At 47.0% G+C, this 17,310-nt stretch overlaps 1 protein-coding gene across 4 annotated transcripts in view; it reads right to left on the bottom strand.

Moving 5' to 3' along the window:
* RUBCN (rubicon autophagy regulator) overlaps positions 1 to 17,310 on the bottom strand; it is a 49,982-nt gene that overhangs the window by 4,839 nt on the left and 27,833 nt on the right. For 2 of the 4 annotated variants that reach the window (XM_083503989.1, XM_083503988.1), the window contains 11 exons: positions 16,356 to 16,557; positions 14,237 to 14,338; positions 12,658 to 12,732; positions 10,682 to 10,742; positions 9,604 to 9,736; positions 7,194 to 7,339; positions 6,521 to 6,585; positions 4,591 to 4,829; positions 3,191 to 3,252; positions 2,147 to 2,300; positions 39 to 132 (listed from right to left, as the gene is read on the bottom strand). In XM_083503989.1, the coding sequence (XP_083360115.1) occupies positions 39 to 132; positions 2,147 to 2,300; positions 3,191 to 3,252; positions 4,591 to 4,829; positions 6,521 to 6,585; positions 7,194 to 7,339; positions 9,604 to 9,736; positions 10,682 to 10,742; positions 12,658 to 12,732; positions 14,237 to 14,338; positions 16,356 to 16,557 (1,333 nt within the window). The remainder of the gene's footprint in view (positions 1 to 38; positions 133 to 2,146; positions 2,301 to 3,190; positions 3,253 to 4,590; positions 4,830 to 6,520; positions 6,586 to 7,193; positions 7,340 to 9,603; positions 9,737 to 10,681; positions 10,743 to 12,657; positions 12,733 to 14,236; positions 14,339 to 16,355; positions 16,558 to 17,310) is intronic. The other 2 variants (XM_083503990.1, XM_083503991.1) reach the window with 1 other exon arrangement.

Genomic DNA, 17,310 nt, shown 5'->3' with positions numbered 1-17,310 from the left:
AAACACCCAGCCACAGGGGATGTGGCTCCCGTTCTCACCTTCGCACGTCCTGCACTTGTTCAGCTCAAAGGGGAAGAGGATGTCCTCCTCGTTCTGGCAGAACTCGCAGATGAAGCCCTTGGCCTGGCACAGCTGAGGGGGAGAAAAGGAAGAAGCGGAGGGGAGTGAAGGAGAACAGCCCAGCAGAAGCTGCATCCCCACTTCTGAAGGGACAGAGAAGCCCTGGATCTGTAGCATGTGCACACACAGAGAGAGACACAAACTCCCTGCCAAGGAGTCCTTGCCTCACCCTCAAGCAACCTCCCTGGGCATCTGTTTAGCGCTGGGCACTGTAGCTCCACAAAAGTGGCAAGTGATCTCTAACAAGGCTACCTGCCATCTCATTAACTACTATCGCCAAGTTACAGATAGGTAGCCGTGTTGGTCTGCCATAGTCAAAATAAAAAAATTCCTTCCAGTAGCACCTTAAAGACCAACTAAGTTAGTTCTTGGTATGAGCTTTCGTGTGCATGCACACTTCTTCAGATACACTGAAACAGAAGTAGCCAGACCCTTCTATATAGTGAGAAGGTGGGGAGGGGTATTACTCAGAAGGGTGGTGGGAATGGGTGATTGGCAGATAGCTGAGATGAGCCTGTTGACGACTCTTAACGACTGCAATAGGTCTTACAGGAAAAGGCAAGGGGTGAGAAGGTGAAAAATGGCTTAGTCATGTATAATGAGATAAGAATCCAATGTCTTTGTTCAGACCAGGTCTCTCCATGGTTTTAAGTTTGGTAATGAGTTGCAATTCAGCAGCTTCTCTTTCCAGTCTATTTCTGAAATTCCTTTGTAGTAAAACAGCTACTTTGAGATCTTGTATAGAATGTCCTGGGAGATTGAAGTGTTCTCCTACTGGTTTCTCTTCAATCTCCCAGGACATTCTATACAAGATCTCAAAGTAGCTGTTTTACTACAAAGGAATTTCAGAAATAGACTGGAAAGAGAAGCTGCTGAATTGCAACTCATTACCAAACTTAAAACCATGGAGAGACCTGGTCTGAACAAAGACATTGGATTCTTATCTCATTATACATGACTAAGCCATTTTTCACCTTCTCACCCCTTGCCTTTTCCTGTAAGACCTATTGCAGTTGTTAAGGTGCTACTGGAAGGAATTTTTTTATTTTTACCATCGCCAAGGAATCACAAACTCCCCTGTGAAAATCTTGCCTCAGCCATTGAGGGCTTTAGGCAAGCAACTTTGGCCACCCAATCTGCAGCACAGAAATAATTCTGCCGCATCTTAACCAGCTGTTGTTGTGTGTGCCCTTATATATGGGTTACAGGTTGTGAAGGTTGCATTACAGCAAGACTGCGTATGTAATTACATACTGTTGTCTCCAACAATGGCACTGCGCTAGGATTTGCTGTTGTTGCAATCAATCAATTCAATTATAATTTCAGTTTACTACCCAGGGTCCAAGGCTGGTCACAACAATTTATAATTCAGTATTTACAACAGCTGAAATAAATTCCAGTCCCAGGAACAAGGTGGATCCTGAAAATACTTCCCATGAAATACTTCCCAGAGCTAGGATAAAGAGGAGCACCTTCAGAATGCCACAGAAACCATAGAACGAAGGTGCCCAACACACCTCTGTGGGGAGGGAATTCCAATGCCGTAGAGAATGACTTTTCCTGGGCCACCCCCCCCCCATTACCTATTGCAGTCCTCCACACCATACTGTTCTGCAGGGTCCCCATGCCAACACTCCCATGTTCTGGTGGGGGTGAGGGGAGATGTGGGAGAAGCCAGAACAGGTACTGTGTTTCAAATGAGCTTCATCCCAGCTTCAATTTCGCAGTGCATGTGGTTCTCTAGTACAAGAAGTCTACCAAAGTTACCCTCTCGGCTGTGTGCAAGAGCGATCCTAAGTTCCTCTACCGATGTTCCCATAGAGATTGCAGCTCAAGCTGTCTCACTAGGAAGGGTTAAGATCAGCCTCCCTGGCACCCAGACATGCAGCCAGAGCACTGCCTGGGAAAATCCAGGTCTCCCTGCCTGGCTGTTGTGCGAAACTTGACCCAGTGGAGAAACAAATACAATACAAATTGGGAGGACGGGAAGGGGCTGAAAGGGGGGAAAAGTAAAAAGGTTACCCACCATGCATTTCTCAACGTGCTGGGTACCTGCCTTGAGGAGCTCTGTCAAGCAAGGAACGAGCTCCCCCTTCTTGGTGGCACTCAGGTCATTCAAGGAATAGAGGTGGAGGTCCTCTGTCAAATGACCTGGCACGGCGTCAAAGGCATCCAGGAGCCTGCAGGACCAAGTCAGAAATCAGCACCATGACAAAGCAGCCTTGTTCTGTTCTGAATGCTCCCTGCCCTCACTTAGCGAATATTGCAGCCAGACCAGCTGATGCAAGTGAAGGCTGCTGGCAGAGCCCTTTAATAGCTCAAGGCTACACATTTGCCACCTATCATCTCACTACCCTACTGCTCCTTTCCCTTGCAATGGTTATTTTCCATCTGCAAGTTGTATTGCTTTTAATATTTTGTCAGGAGCCGCTCAGAGTGGCTAAGGTCAGAGTGGTTGTTGCTAAGGTTCGTTCCAACAACCCAGCAAGGTCTATGCATCTCTGATGTAGTGTGTGTGTGTGGGGGGGTGTACATTCACATAGTTAGACCCTTGTGTGAATGTCACGCATGACAGTTTGGGCAGCTGAACACTTGCAGGGAATCTGCTGCCGCTCGCAGCTTTCCAACTGACAAATATAGACAGCTGTGCAATCTTCACACGTGACAAGCAGGCACTGGTACACAGTGCGCACCCCTATGCACAGAAGCAGAGGAAATGATCCCACAGCCCCACTGACCAGGTGGAGTCGGGGGACAGTTGCAACAGACATCAAAGTCTTGCTGAAGCCCAGGCCTAGAGGTTAGCAAGGAGCAGAAGAATGCGTCTTCTGCTCAACAATGGGAGGGTGGAGGAGCCTGAAAGACTAAAAGTGAGGTACAGAAGTTCATATGCTGGTGATGGCGGCCCAGGTTCCTTGTGGTTCAAGAGCATGTCCTACAGACGTTCTGTAGGAGGAGATGCAGCTATCTGGGAGGAGTGCACTGGGAGGGGTCCACTACTCTTTCTGCGCCCCCCCTCCACCCGCATTGCTGGGCTTCTGTCGTTTTGCCTGCATCCCACAGCACTTACGCTTTCGCTAGGCGGCAGGTCTTGAACATGTTCTTCATGTGGTACAGCTGGATTCTCAGCAGCTGGAAAAGACCAAGTGGAAGGGAAAACCTCAGGTTGGAAGGCTTCTTTCGTTTTAGAAGTATTAGGTATGTGTGTCACAGCAAGGAGTTGAACAGAAACCCAGGCCCCGGTCTTGGCCCTGCCTCAAAAGGGACTTTGGCGTTTCCCCAGCCCAGTGGGATGCATGGTTAAAAAGGAAGGGGGAAACGAAAAAGGGAAATTAAAAAACAACAACCAGGTGCAAGAGCTAGAAGAAATAACAATCAGACTGCCTCAGGCAGGTTTGGGTATGCTTTGTTGCTTTAGAATCGCCAGTCTGTGTAAGTGGCATGCAAATTCGCTGCATCTGACAGTTTTGGCTTAGGTTACTCATTTCTGTAGTTCTGGGGTGGAGCAGAGTATTCTGCAGGGCGCTGTAGCTCCACACCCCAGAAATCCTGTCCTTTCTGTTGCTCTGAGATTTCACCAGGCTTCAACCACACACTTTCAAGGTGATCTGCACAGCCTTAAGGGTTAGAAACTTTATATAAATGTAAAAAAGCACTGAGATTCTGAGGATGCTGAATCCTGTGCTCAGTAACAGTTGCTGCACACACATGATTCTAGGGGGAAAGCTACTATAAAAAAGCAATTTACATCAATGGAAGGTTTTGAGCAGAGGTTTAAAGAAAGGAAATGAAAACGAAGGGCCTCTGCCAATGTGCTTGGGGCAGGATTTCTATACATACGGTCAAAGTGAGTGGCAGAGGTGCAGGCTTGGCTTTAAAAAATGGAAAAGATGGACCTGGAGGTTTGCACGCTTGGCTCAGATTCAAACAGTAATTTTCTCTCTCAAAAAAAAGGTGTGTGTGTGTGTGTGTGTGTGCAAATTGGCCCCTGCATGTAGAACAATATTTCCAGGGTGGTGGGGAGTGGGAAGTACCCTAAGAGCATGTATCTGCTCCTCTCCCACACATATTGGAACCCAGGGAACTGTGGGATTTGCGGTTCTGAATAGGGATATGTAGCAGAATTCTTTCCCACTGCACACAGGCACAGAAAGCGAAAAAATGCTTATGTAATAATGGCAAATACAATTCAACGTATGCATATTAAATTATTTAGAAGAACTATGTTTCTTTCTTAGGTGCAGGCAAGGAACTTTGCAGGTCCTCATTTGAAACATAAGCTATAAAGTCCCGCCAGGTTACAGAATGTTGTTCTACTTGTTCTTTGCTACAGAATCCCCAAGCTTTCTCACAAATCTACAGTTCCTGAGACAGCTTTGGCAGAAGCCCTGACACTTAAAGCAGGTATAAAAGCTACACTTGCAGGGTAGGGCTGGCCTCACGGGGCACCTCCCACTCAGTCTGCCTTACCCTGACTTGGTTGAGCGGCTTGACCTTGCGGTAGAGGGCAGTGTTGATGTCCTGCACATTGAAGAGGGGGTCGCTCCAGATCTTGCTTAGCAGGTCCTTGGAGAAATTGCTGATGCAATATTTGCTGAAGTCCCACTTGCGCAGGATGCGGCTGGGGATGAGCATCTGAGCGTTTTCATGGCAACACTGGCAGAAGTATTTGCCCAGGTACTCACAGTAGCGCATGCGCTTGATGTAGTCTGAAGGGACAGAGAGAGAGAATGAATGAATGAATGAATGAATGAATGAATGTGTTCAGACTCCTCCTGGGGAACGGGGGCTGAGCCTATCCACAAGTCATCCCGAAAACAAAAGGAAGGTATCCTGCCCAAGGTGCCAGTTTCAACACCCCCAGTGTAGTGCACGTGTACATAAGTATATGTACACATATACATATATACATAAGGGTGGGTGAAACGGATTATAGAGATGAGGTGGAGCGGCTGACAGAGTGGTGCAGAGCTAACAACTTGCTCATAAAAACAAGGAAGACAAAGGAGCTTGTGGTGGACTTCAGGAGACAGAAGAGCAACATCCAGCCACTTTTGATTGATGGGGTCTGTGTGGAGAGGGTAACAACGTTCAGATTTTTGGGCATTGAATTACAAGAGGATCTGTCCTGGAGTGTCAACACAAGGGGGCTTGTGAAGAAGGCACAGCAGAGACTGTACTTTTTGAGAATACTAAGGAAAAACCATCTTCCGCAGAAACTGCTGCTTGCCTTCTATCACTGTGCCATTGAGAGCGTGCTCACTTATGGCTTATGTGTGTGGTACGGAAGCTGTACTACCCAGGACAGGATGGGGTTGTGCAGGGTTGTTAAGGCAGCAGAGAGCATTGTTGGCTGCCCACTCTCCACCTTAGAGCAGATTTATGCCACAAGGTGCCATAGGAAGGCACTGGACATAGTAAAAGATCCATCGCATCCTGGTCACTGTCTCTTCGAGCTCTTGCCGTCGGGACGGAGATACAGGACGATGAAAACAAGAACGAGCCGTCTTAAGAACAGCTTCTTCTCCAGAGCAATCTCGGCCCTGAATGGGAAGCCCGGCGTTTGAAAGTCATCTAATCTCCCTTGCTGTATTATACTGTATTGTTTAATTAGTGTTTTTATGGAGCAGTCAAGTAATTTCGTTGTCCCCAAAGGGGGCAATGACAATAAAGATATTATTATTATTATTATTATATGGAATGTGAATTTCGTCCCTACCAGTTCATGATTTGAACCACATCAGTTAGTTGGTTGGTTATATTCTGCTTTTCTGTTCAGAACAAAGTGGCCAACAGTAATTAATACACAAACAACCCAGTCAAATCAGATTAATACCACCCACCACCTTCAGGCAGTGTTGAAGAAACTGCACTAGTTGCCAAACAGCTACTGGGCTATGTCCAATGACTTCTGATTATGTGAAAGACTGCCTCCCCCTGCATTCAGTTAGAAGATCAATTCAGACCATCTGGGAAAATTCTACACATGCCATTGCACCCTGCAGAATATCCAAGGGTGCTGACCTGAAAATAAGCATTTTTTGCTATTGTCCCTTATTTTGGAATGCCCTTCCCTCTGTCATATGTGAAACAGCAGCTATCAGTTGCTTCAGATGTCTTGTTAAGACGTACCTTTCACCTGGGCTTTCCCCAGCCTGTAAGTTCATACCCTGCATGAAATGCTTTGAATCCTACAATTCCTGTTTTATATTCCCCCATATAGTTGTTTTATTGGTTTTACACTGTATTTTTAATTTTAAAAATAGGGTCTTTGAAAATCTTGTATGATGCTTAAGAAATTTCTAAAACATTAAACTGTCTATAAACAAAGTTTTACAAACAAAGTAACATAAAATAACATAAACAGAGCCTCAAGAACTCTGCCAAATCCATCACTCACCAGGGTCTGTCCTGATGCCACATCCAGCACAGCGATAGTTCTGCTTGGCCACTGCCACCTTTCTCCTGCAGACACACAAAACATGTGCTATGTATGTGTGCAGACAGAGGATAGATAGATCTGAACCTCCTACCTTGGGGGGCAGGGAGTGGGCTGCTAAGGAAAATGTTATGAGGATTTAACATGCAGCATTTGAATATGCAATAAAAAAAACCCCTCTACATGGGTATGCAATGTTATTGTAAAGGACAGAAGACACTTGTCCGTTTCCAAGCCTGTTTTTAAACCACAAGGAGCACTAGATTTCTGAGAAAAGGCCTGTGCTTGCAGAATGTCACCACCCACCAGACATGAGCTAGGGAAGAGGCCACGGAGAGGACACTTTCACCAGTCACTGTACTTTGGCTGGTCATCAAGCAAATCATGAGAAAGCCACCTCCCAGCCACTTTCTCATCCTCTGGTAGATGGTGCAACAGTCTGACTCAGCATAAGGCAGCTTCCTTTGTGAGTAAGGCTTCCATTCTTAAAGACAACTTCTAAGTTTTTGTGAAGAGGGGAAAAATCCTCTTGCTGCTGTTGGCAGATTCTAGCAAGGGCATGAATGGGCATATTTGGAAAGAGGAAGGGAAAGACAGAGGACACTGCAGGCTTGAAAACCACCTGTCTCCTTACGTTGGTGCGGGATGGATATTGAAGATTATCTGTGGTCGGGGAGGCGCCCACTCCAAGTTCCCTCGGACCCGGATACGGAGTTTATAGATGTCCGCGTGTTCCCCATCGTCGGGAGAGATGGGCACAGAATCGGGAATCGGCAAGAGCTGCAGGAGGAGAACAAGACACACAATGTAAACATGCACCTGGGTCCGGGCACAGAGCTTCCATGGTTAGCCAACAAGCAAGTAGGCAAGATCTGGTTACTGCAGAATCTTCTGGAAATAATTTAAGCACTAAGTCAATGCTGCTAAGTCAGTGCTGCTATAGCAATCCCGTGGCTATTCCACAATCCAGTGGTAAACTGCTATGTGTGATGGCGTCCTCCATGTTATTTCTGTTGCACAAGTGCAGAATCTCACGTCGCGGTCCCCTCCCTGCCCACCACCCTCGCTTTTCAAATTTCACACGCACATGAAACTTTGTAATCCCAGAGTGCACACGACCTTAACAAGAGGGCACTTAGGAATTCCTGACTGCAGAAAGAGGAACTTCCTTTTGCCATTACCCAAGAGGAAGTCGACAATCAGTGATCCCTTGTGAATAGAGCCCACTGTCAAACTGAGAGTGTGAAGTGGGGAGTGGGTGGAGAGCAACAACAGCCCCAAAACTACGGCATACGGAACAAAGCAGCATCTTGGAGAGCAACTCCGCAGCAGAACCGCAGGTCACCACTTAAGCGCCTTTGTAAAGCCAACGCAGAACTGATCTGCAAGGCAACCAAGGAGTGGGAGAACAGCCACAGTTGGGGCTCACACCGGTGCTTGTTAGTCACTTCCAGCAGCGCTGAAATGCTTCACTGTCTCCAGCACAGAGTTTCAGCGTTGGGTGGGTCCTTACACCCCACTGAAGTATATAAACAGGGCCATTATGCTTGCTGCAATTCCCCCCTGTGTGACTTGCATGACTGCTGCCTCCCTAAGGAGTGCCTCGCACTCTCACATACAAGCAAAGCCTGTGGTTTGAAATAGACAAAATTAGAAGAACACACAGAACTTGCTTAAGGAGCGATGCAGAGCTCTGACGTTCCACACCCTGACCACACACACCTGCACAGCCTTGGTTCAGGTTCTGGGATTTCAACCAGCACAGCCCATGTCTACTCAAGTTCCTTATGGCAGCTTCAAGGGCTGGAGGCTTTTTGCTTTTAAAACATACCAAAATTCTCAGGGTGCTGAATTCTGCATCAAAATGCCCTGCTGTGCCCCAGTGCTATAGGACTGTAAGCATGCCTAAGACACCTTTCTTCCTCTGGCCATTGACTTCCCGCAAATCAAGAAGCTGTCAAATGTCATCAAAAACACAGCTGAGGTGGAGGCCGAGGCATGCAGCCTGGATCCACACATTTGGGTGGCTACTGATTGGTGCAAGTCACACTGAGCTGGCTTGTATTTGCAGTCTTTTGGCTTCAGGTGTGTCCAGCCCTGGTTACAAACCTGATTTTCTACTGAGCAGCCACAACAAACCAATCTAAACCAAGGCCTTCCATGCAGAGAGCGCAGCCACAGCACTCACACACCCTGGGACCCTTCAGATGGGCCATTCATAAAGGCTGTTAGAGCACGCAGTAAACACGACACTCCCTGGGCACACTTCCCATTCGGGACATACCAGCAGCAACTTTCTGCAAAGCTGTCTTTTCTTATACCACTTGGGCCGCTTAAGAAGCCTTTTAAGAGACAATCTCGGGCCCTGAAAACCAACAGCAAATGATCTATCAAGGTGGCTCCCTGAACAAGTCTTCCCTGCTCCTGGGAAGAGAAGCGGGAACAGAGGCGGGCCTGGTGAAAGCTTTTGGAGGAACTTCAGATTGCCACGCTCCTCCTATTGAAACATCTGATCTTTTGCTCCTTATCTCTGCGTTGGGTGCAGAGCAACCTGTCCCAACACCACAGCTAAATTTCACAGACCACATAGCTCACTTTTATCAGCCACAGCCCTGGTCAGTGGTCAATGCACATGACAGAAAGGGCAAAACACCAATTCCCAGCCTCCTTCATCCAAAGTTTTGGACTTCAACTCCCATCAGTCCCTTGGCCACGTTGGTTCCTGCTCCCTACCAATCCCAGTGTCAGTAGTATCTCCCACTGTCTTGCGCAGACGTAGGTCTTGTTGCCCTTGCCACCTGAGCCGCTGGATGGGCTGGCCACATCACCTGGCCTACCTGAAGTACTGGGACTGCTGCCCTTTGCCCTTTTAATCTAAAGTGGTTACGACCATGCTTAAAAGCCACCACATCCAGCACATTAAGTGTTTGCTGCCCCCCGCTGTAAAGTGGCTAAGTTTAAACCACCACTAGAGAGGGGAAAGGGGGGTGCAGAGCACAAAATGACTGTGCTGTTCTGGCAGGTGCTGAACTCAGGAACCCTACCTTCTGCGGGGCATCTTGCTCTGGCACAAGCCATTCCAGTTCAGAGGCGGCAGGGAGCTGCATCCCTTCAAACTGCTTCAGCAGGCCCATGGCCACAGCCTCCGCCGAGTTGGAGTTGAGGAAAGAGTGGAAGCTGTTGGACAAAGCAGCGGAGATTAGCACAGATACAAAGCAGCGGGAAAGGAGGTCTCTCCTGTACATCCCCTTCACATTAAACCCCACACATCCCACAAAGCCTTGTGCTTAATTCCTCACTCTTCGTCTCTTACTGCAGGGACAGGAAACCCGTGGCCCTCCAGAAATTGCTCAACTCCCCAATCCCTTCAGCCCCAGTCAGCATGCCCAACTGGCCCAGGAGCAGTGGGGATTGAAATCCAACAACGTCTGCAGAATGATGATCTGGCTCCCACTGTTCCTGCCACACTTAAAAGTGTCCTATGGACACGTTACTGCATTTTCTCACATCTGGCCCTCATTTGTTCTTTCTGCCCCTGTCCCAACCAAAATATAGACACAGCCAGTTGGAGGAGCTAAAACAGATGCTCCTATCAGTCGTGCCTCTGCCTGTGGAAGCAGCCTCTTGGTTAGTCTCCACTGAAGACCCAAGCTGGCACCTTTGACACCTCTCTTGGCATAGAAGCAATAAACCAGTGTTTCTGGCTCCAAACTAGTTCCTTTTATCTACTTGGAACCTGCCCCTGGATGCAATATAGTGCCACCATCCGCGAGACTCAGCCTAGCCAGAACCTCAGCAACCTGCAATCTGGTCCTCACCTATTCCTTCACACTGGGAAGCCAAGCCAGATGCAGAGCTTTAAATCCTTGTCATCTCTTGGCCCTGATACTACCAGAAATGGCTCCCAAATGGCACAGTTCCTACTTACATTTTGGCCCCCAACACCCTTCAGATATATTACTGAGAAAAGAAGCCTGTTTAGAGCTTTCTTAAATTTGTCTCCCAATTGTCCCTTCTTCAGCTTTTCGGCCTAAATCTTCCCAGTGTTTCACCCCAAATGAAATGGAGCCGGGGGAGGAATGAGCCATCATGGTGTTCTTCTGCTAAATCAGAGATACATACGTGGAGCCTGAGGAGTGGAAGGGCTTCTTGCTGGGAGCTGCACTCCTCTTGATGTCTGCATCTAAATCACAGCACAAATGAAGCGGGGGAAGGTTAGACGTGGCAAAGATTCTGGATGGATTAACGCATATCACAACTTTACAACAAGGAACTGATCTACAGTGGTGCCCCGCAAGACGAATGCCTCGCAAGACGAAAAACTCGCTAGACAAAAGAGTTTTCCGTTTTTTGAGTCGTTCCGCAAGACGAATTTCCCTATGGGCTTGCTTCGCAAGATGAAACGTCTTGCGAGTTCTTGTGAGTTTGTTTCCTTTTTCTTAAAGCCGCTAAGCCGCTAATAGCCGTGCTTCGCAAGACGAAAAAACCGCAAGACGAAGAGACTCGCGGAACGGATTAATTTCGTCTTGCGAGGCACCACTGTATAGCAGAGATGGGCAAATTCGCCTATGGGCCGAGGCCTTCTCACAATGGACCACCTCAAAGTCTGCCCACTTTCTGCACCATCCACAGAGAGCGCCTCAAGAAGGGTGTCAGAGCCTGCATTCGAGGTTTCTAAGACTAAAGTAAGCACAAGCCACATCTGGCATCTAACCCAATTTTATGTGATCCTCTCCACCCCGATTTGTGCCTGGTTGGAAACATGAGGCATTGATTCGTAGCTGCTTGCATCCTTCCCATTAGGAAGAGAGACGGCTACGGAGACCTCCAAGGTGGCCTCAGTTCCTGAGCATGTTGGCACATACCAGGAGGGAAGAGATGCTTTGTTCACCCAAGTATTGCTGCTCCCAAGGCATGGCTTGATAGGTGGTTCTCCCATCAGAAAACGAGTAGGTTGCTCCCCAGTTTAAGCCACATATTCCCTCACCTAACATCATCTACCACCCCATTTTGCCAGAATTCTGTGGGGGGCTGTTATAACAAATGGCTTTAAAAAGCAACTACACTCTATATAACTAAATGGCAGATTAGTTGCCCAGTGGCTATTGATGGCCCCCATTTCAGAGAGGAGGAGTTACAGACTGCTAGCTATTGTGGGCTATTTATCTATGATGTGGAAGATCACATCAGGCCCTGCTTGTAAACTTCCACAGGGCACCTAGTTGTCCTCCATTGGCAGAAAGGCCATCAGTCTGACCTGGTCTGCCAATTCTTAAAAGGTCCTCAAAAGTTTTGCTAGCCACAGTTGCTCACACTGGTTGTTAGCCGCCCTGAGCCCGGCTTCGGCTGGGGAGGGCGGGATATAAATAAAATTTATTATTATTTATTATTATTATTATTATTATTATTATTATTATTATTATTATTATTATTATTATCCTTCTATCAACACCAGCAAGCAGCTAAGAGAGCGAGAACAATAGGGTTCTACCGTGGGGTAAGGTGGAAAGCTTATAAGCCATGCAGGGAAGTAGCTGCTAGCTGCTTAGCTTACCCGAAGAAACACACACACAGGGAAATTAGTTACGAGGTGTTAGTAGAGAGACTTACTCAAGCGTGTGTGTGTGTGTGTGTGTGTGTGTGTGTGTGAGAGAGAGAGAGAGAGAGAGAGAGAGAGAGAGAGAGAGAACACAGTTCAAACTGGTCACTATGCCAGTCAAAATATGGCAGTTTGCATTTTATATCCCTGCTTTTGTAGCCTTCAGTGGACTGCAAAAGAAAGGGATCAGGAAGTCCCAGATAGATTGTAACAGAAATGTCCCTCCCACAGTGGGGCCATGTATGTTGTACAACTGATAGATTTTTGCTGCTTTATCAAAACCGCCTGGTTTAGACCAGACTTTGGCCCATACGGTTTTTGCTTTGTTTTGCTCTCACCTCTGTTTATATTCTCAGCACCAAAAGGTGGAGGGAATTCTATAACATGCAAACACTACAGGTAAGCACCTAAGGCATGACATGCAATACACCCCAAGGGCGATCTAACTAGTTGTGCCCACGTGACACAGACCGACCGACACGCAGAGCGAGGTTACTACCTGAAAATAAGGAAGCCATTGAGACAGACAGGCCATTCTTGGATATTTGAGTCAGGTTAGATCCATCGTTACCATCTGCATGATACGGTGATGACAAAATATTGCATGTCAGCAGAAGAAGGGGGGGAAGGAGGGTGTAAGCACAACCAGAGCAAGGATAGGAGAGACTCCCAATAGCACAGGGCCCTTCAAACCAGACCAGTGGCTTTCAAATTTTCTACCCTGAGGGAATTCTTTCCATGTCAAATTTGTCTGCCAAGTAACCCTTGCACATCACAAATTATTCTGGAGCATAGCCGTGCGCGCACACACATACATACATAGGGTACTGGCCAGGCCCCCACTGTAATCCAAAATGCACCAGATAATGCAATTGACACCCCTCCTTGCAGGTGCAAGCTGACTTCATTGAGGAGCCTCTGAGAGGTTTCTGGGGAGTCCCAGAATTCCACAGGATAGAGTTTGAAAACCACTGAATTATGAGGTTCAGAAGATCCCACCAACTCTGAGCTCTTGATCCTTTCCCCTCCTCCCTCTCCCCAACACACAGTATTCCAGGCACAGCCAGGCCACCTGCACAACTGCTCCTCCGGGTCTTGGCTGCTTAGCTATTCCTTGCTTCAAAGTGAGTTTCCAAGTTTCAAACCAGCAGTGTTTCGTGGCCAATGCCAAAAAAAGGTAGAATATTTACTTTTGTTTCTCCGATCTCTCTTAAAAAGTTTGACGGGGAACAAACTTGACTAGGAAGCTTCCACAGGGGTGAGGGAGCATCCCCCAGGCGACTCTAGTCTACTTTTGTAAGGCTGTTTGCTGGGCTGGTTTCTCTGCCATGCTCTTCTTTGGCAGGAGCAGGGTAATCATGTACAGGCAGAATAAGGATTGCCTCACTTCCCTAATGGCCAAACTCCACACACACTGTGGTCTCCAGCCCTGTTAATATGTGCACTGGGACTGATCCTGCATTCTGCACAACTAGCTTTGGCTGTTCCAAGTGCAAGTACCTCCTCCTCCTTCCCATTTTTAAAATTCAGAACTGATCTTTCCTTTCAAAAGCCGGCCCGATTCTGCCATGTGAACATGCCTTTGGAGAGGATTCAAACAGTAAGCTTCATGTTGGAATAAACAAGCATGTGCAAGCCTCCCTCCATTGTAACAACAGCCTTCAAATTTGCATTTTCACTGGAAGGACCGATCAGCAAAGACAGTTTCAAGCTGACAGACTAGCAAATGATAATCACAATTATCCTCCCAAGGCCCATAGTGTGTGCTTTTCCATTCCTGTTGGGCCCACTGTTTTGATACTAGAGAACTGTGTCACTCCCATTTTAAGAGCTGGACAATGCAGGCAAAGATTATTGTCTTCAGAGTCGCACACAGAGACCTGCTGAGAAGGTGCCTGCTTCAGTCCCTGAAATCTGCAGTTAAAAAGGATCGCGGACTTGTGCCTGGAAGCATTTTTGCCAAGGACCTTGGAGAGCTACTGTCAACCTGGGCAAACAATCTTGGGTCAGATGGACCAACTGTCCCAGTATAAGGGAGCTTCGTATGCATGAGGCTCATTATACCAATTACATCTTACCTCTAATCTCATACTCGTCAACCTCTTCTGCTGAACCTGAGTCAGACAAGTGTGTCGAGTCCCGGGAGCTGAAGTGGGATCCACTGTCTGTTGCCAAAAGACCTGGGAGAACAGTGGCAGAAAAAGAAAGACCGCAGTGCATGTCAGAATCTGTCTGGTTCAGCCTTGGCCAGCCTGGCACCCTCCATGCTTTGGACTACAGTTCCCATCACCCTCGGCCAGTACATTAATTCAAGCTGGCAATTGTAAGCACAATAAGAAGCAGCACATGACTTCACTTATTTCCTTCTCCATCCCTTTCCCCTCTTGTACCATGTCTATTAGTTCCTGCGGGCAAGGACCGCCTTCTTTTAAAATCTGTGCACAATGCTTAGTAAAGGTTTAGGTGTTTTAAAAAGGAATCATAGAAGTTGCAGGAGAAAGTTCTCCCTCTTCACTCAAGTCACCTCATTGATGAGTTTTGCATGATCAAAAGTTTAACCCAGTGATGAAACAAGGGGAAAGGAAGTGCCTGTGGATAACTAGGGGCTCTCAGATAATTCACAGAACCTCTTATGCTGAGACTATAAATACATATAAACCAGAAGAACAAAAACTTAGGGCCATCTTTTTAATAAATACCCGCATGTTAATGAAGTATGCAAATGATTAGACACTTGCCCATTTCACAACTGATACACATCCTAATAATCAGGCAGCCCTCAAGACAATAAGCCAGACTAAATACACACACACACACCCTTAGACAACCACATAAGCTCTATTGGTTTGGATCCTGTATACCTCGGTCCTGTATACCTGAAGGAGCATCTCCACCCCCATCGTTCAGCCCGGACACTGAGGTCCAGCTCCGAGGGCCTTCTGGCGGTTCCCTCATTGCGAGAAGTGAGGTTACAGGGAACCAGACAGAGGGCCTTTTCGATGGTGGCGCCCGCCCTGTGGAACTCCCTCCCTTCAGATGTCAAGGAAATAAGCAGCTATCTTCTCTTGAAAAGACATCTCAAGGCAGCCCTGTTCAGGGAAGTTTTTAACATTTAATGCTGTATTGTTTTTAACACTCGATTAGAAGCCGCCCAGAGTGGCTGGGGAAACTCAGCCAGATGGGCGGGGTATAAATAATAAATTATTATTATCCAAAACAGCTCCATCTGGGGTAATCCAGGATACACATGTGGTAAGAATTCACTTCTACACCACTTTGTTTGTTACCCAAGTGCGAAACCACCTTTTAAATGAACCACAGAACTAAGGAAACTATTTTCAAGTCCAGCATCCAGGAGGGACCCAACGTTTATTTCTATTGCAACAGGACAGAGCTCAACTTAAGTGCCAGCTGAGAAGAGTGTAGGGCTAAACCTGCAGAGTATGAGATCAGCATGGCCCATGTATAGGTCTTCTTGCCTGCTTGGATTGACCAGTCCCTTCTGAGTAAGTCTCAGAGAAAAAAGTTTCTCTTTCTGCCTGAAATGCACATAAAGCCTTTTCCATCTTATCAGACTGCCTCCTTTTGTCCTCATTCACATGAATCTGTTACCATGAGCCTCCCTGCTGACTTCTTTAAAAAGGAGATGAAGGAAGCAAGGATGCCCTGAGTGGGGGAGAGTTAGATTTCTAGCAGACCACTTCCTCCTCCAGACTCCTATGACAAAACTAAAAAGCAAGGCTAAACCTTCTAGGTGTTTTGTGATCCTCAGATGCTGCACACACAAACAAAGCTGTAATCTGCACTACACTAGGGTGGAATTTGGTATGGAACATAGACATTAGTCGCGCCCCCCCCCCTCGCCCCAGGAGTCTCATTTCTATCTCTTTTTCGTTGCTAGCTTCTACCAAGGATAGATCCTGAAAAACAACACCCGGGTTGAACCGCACTTCCAGGGGTCAGGAAGGAAAGCTTCACTGCAACTCATTCATGCTCTGACATGATAAGAAGCAGAAGGCCATCCATTAATCTTGCTGAATTGGCACAAGAATAAAGGTTTCTACGGCAAGAGGATATCAAGCTGTGGCACTATCCGGGATCTGCACCCTTGGAAATAGCCTCAGGGATCCACAGTCACTTAAATCCCCAAAGAAGCCTTCAACACAGCAAAAGGAAGAGCTGGAAGGAAGCACCCACTGTCTGAGCTGATCTCCGGGTATGCTGGGTGCAGGTGCCGCGTCCTGATCTGTTGTCGGCGGATGCGGATTTTCTGTTTGAGCTCCTGGATCTCCTTATCGCTGTCCTCCTCCTCCTCTTCCAGCTGCCTGTTTGTCATGTTGCACTTCATCAGCTCAATGGCAGCAATGAGCGACTCGCAGATGCTGAAGTGAGCATTTTCCTGGGGTGAAGGGAAGAGGAGAAACAGCAGAGTTAAGTTTTGCACAAGACTCAAAAGGAGGGAGCAGTTCTCTAGAGAAAGAGACAATGGGCTTGCAGGGGGGTGGGATAGGTGGCATGACAGCTGTCTAAATATCTTTCAATACTCAAGCCTGGTAAAAAAACCAAAAACAAAAATTTTGGCAGCCCTGTGCAAAATCTACACTGTTGTAGAATATGGATGTGCACAGAAATCTGTGGCTTGCTTCATTTCCACCAACCCACTCCCAAATATTTTTTTAGCCCTTATGGTTGGGGGAGCGAGTTTTTAAATGTTGCATTAAAAAAATTTGCCAAGGCCAGAACTTGTCTATCAACCGCATTAGTAATAACTTTACTGTTTAGCTCAAAGTCATAGCGAAAACAAATGGAACATTCAAAAGTAAGCCACAAAGTTTAGTTTCCTGTCTGCCAATGCAAATAAGGAAACACACAGAACACATAGTTCTCAGAAAATAAACCAACAGAAATAAAATTATTCCCGACATTAAACTCTGAGAAATATTTTTCACGGGGATCCTTAAAAAGAGGGCATGTTTAAAACACTGCTAACTTGGGGGCTAGTTTGATTATTTTATTGTCAGCCCTTCCCTTAATTGTCTGTATCACATAAATAGATACTTTGGACCACAAAAATGTTACGATATTGAAGCAATGCAGCCGCGAGCTGCTGGTAGCTTGAAAACAAAACATAATGGGAATGTTGGGACTGTTC

The sequence above is a fragment of the Podarcis liolepis genome (genome assembly GCF_965112155.1).
Source record: "Podarcis liolepis genome assembly, chromosome: 5".
NCBI classification, from domain to species: domain Eukaryota; kingdom Metazoa; phylum Chordata; class Lepidosauria; order Squamata; family Lacertidae; genus Podarcis; species Podarcis liolepis.
This window is presented reverse-complemented; position numbering and strand designations above follow the sequence as displayed.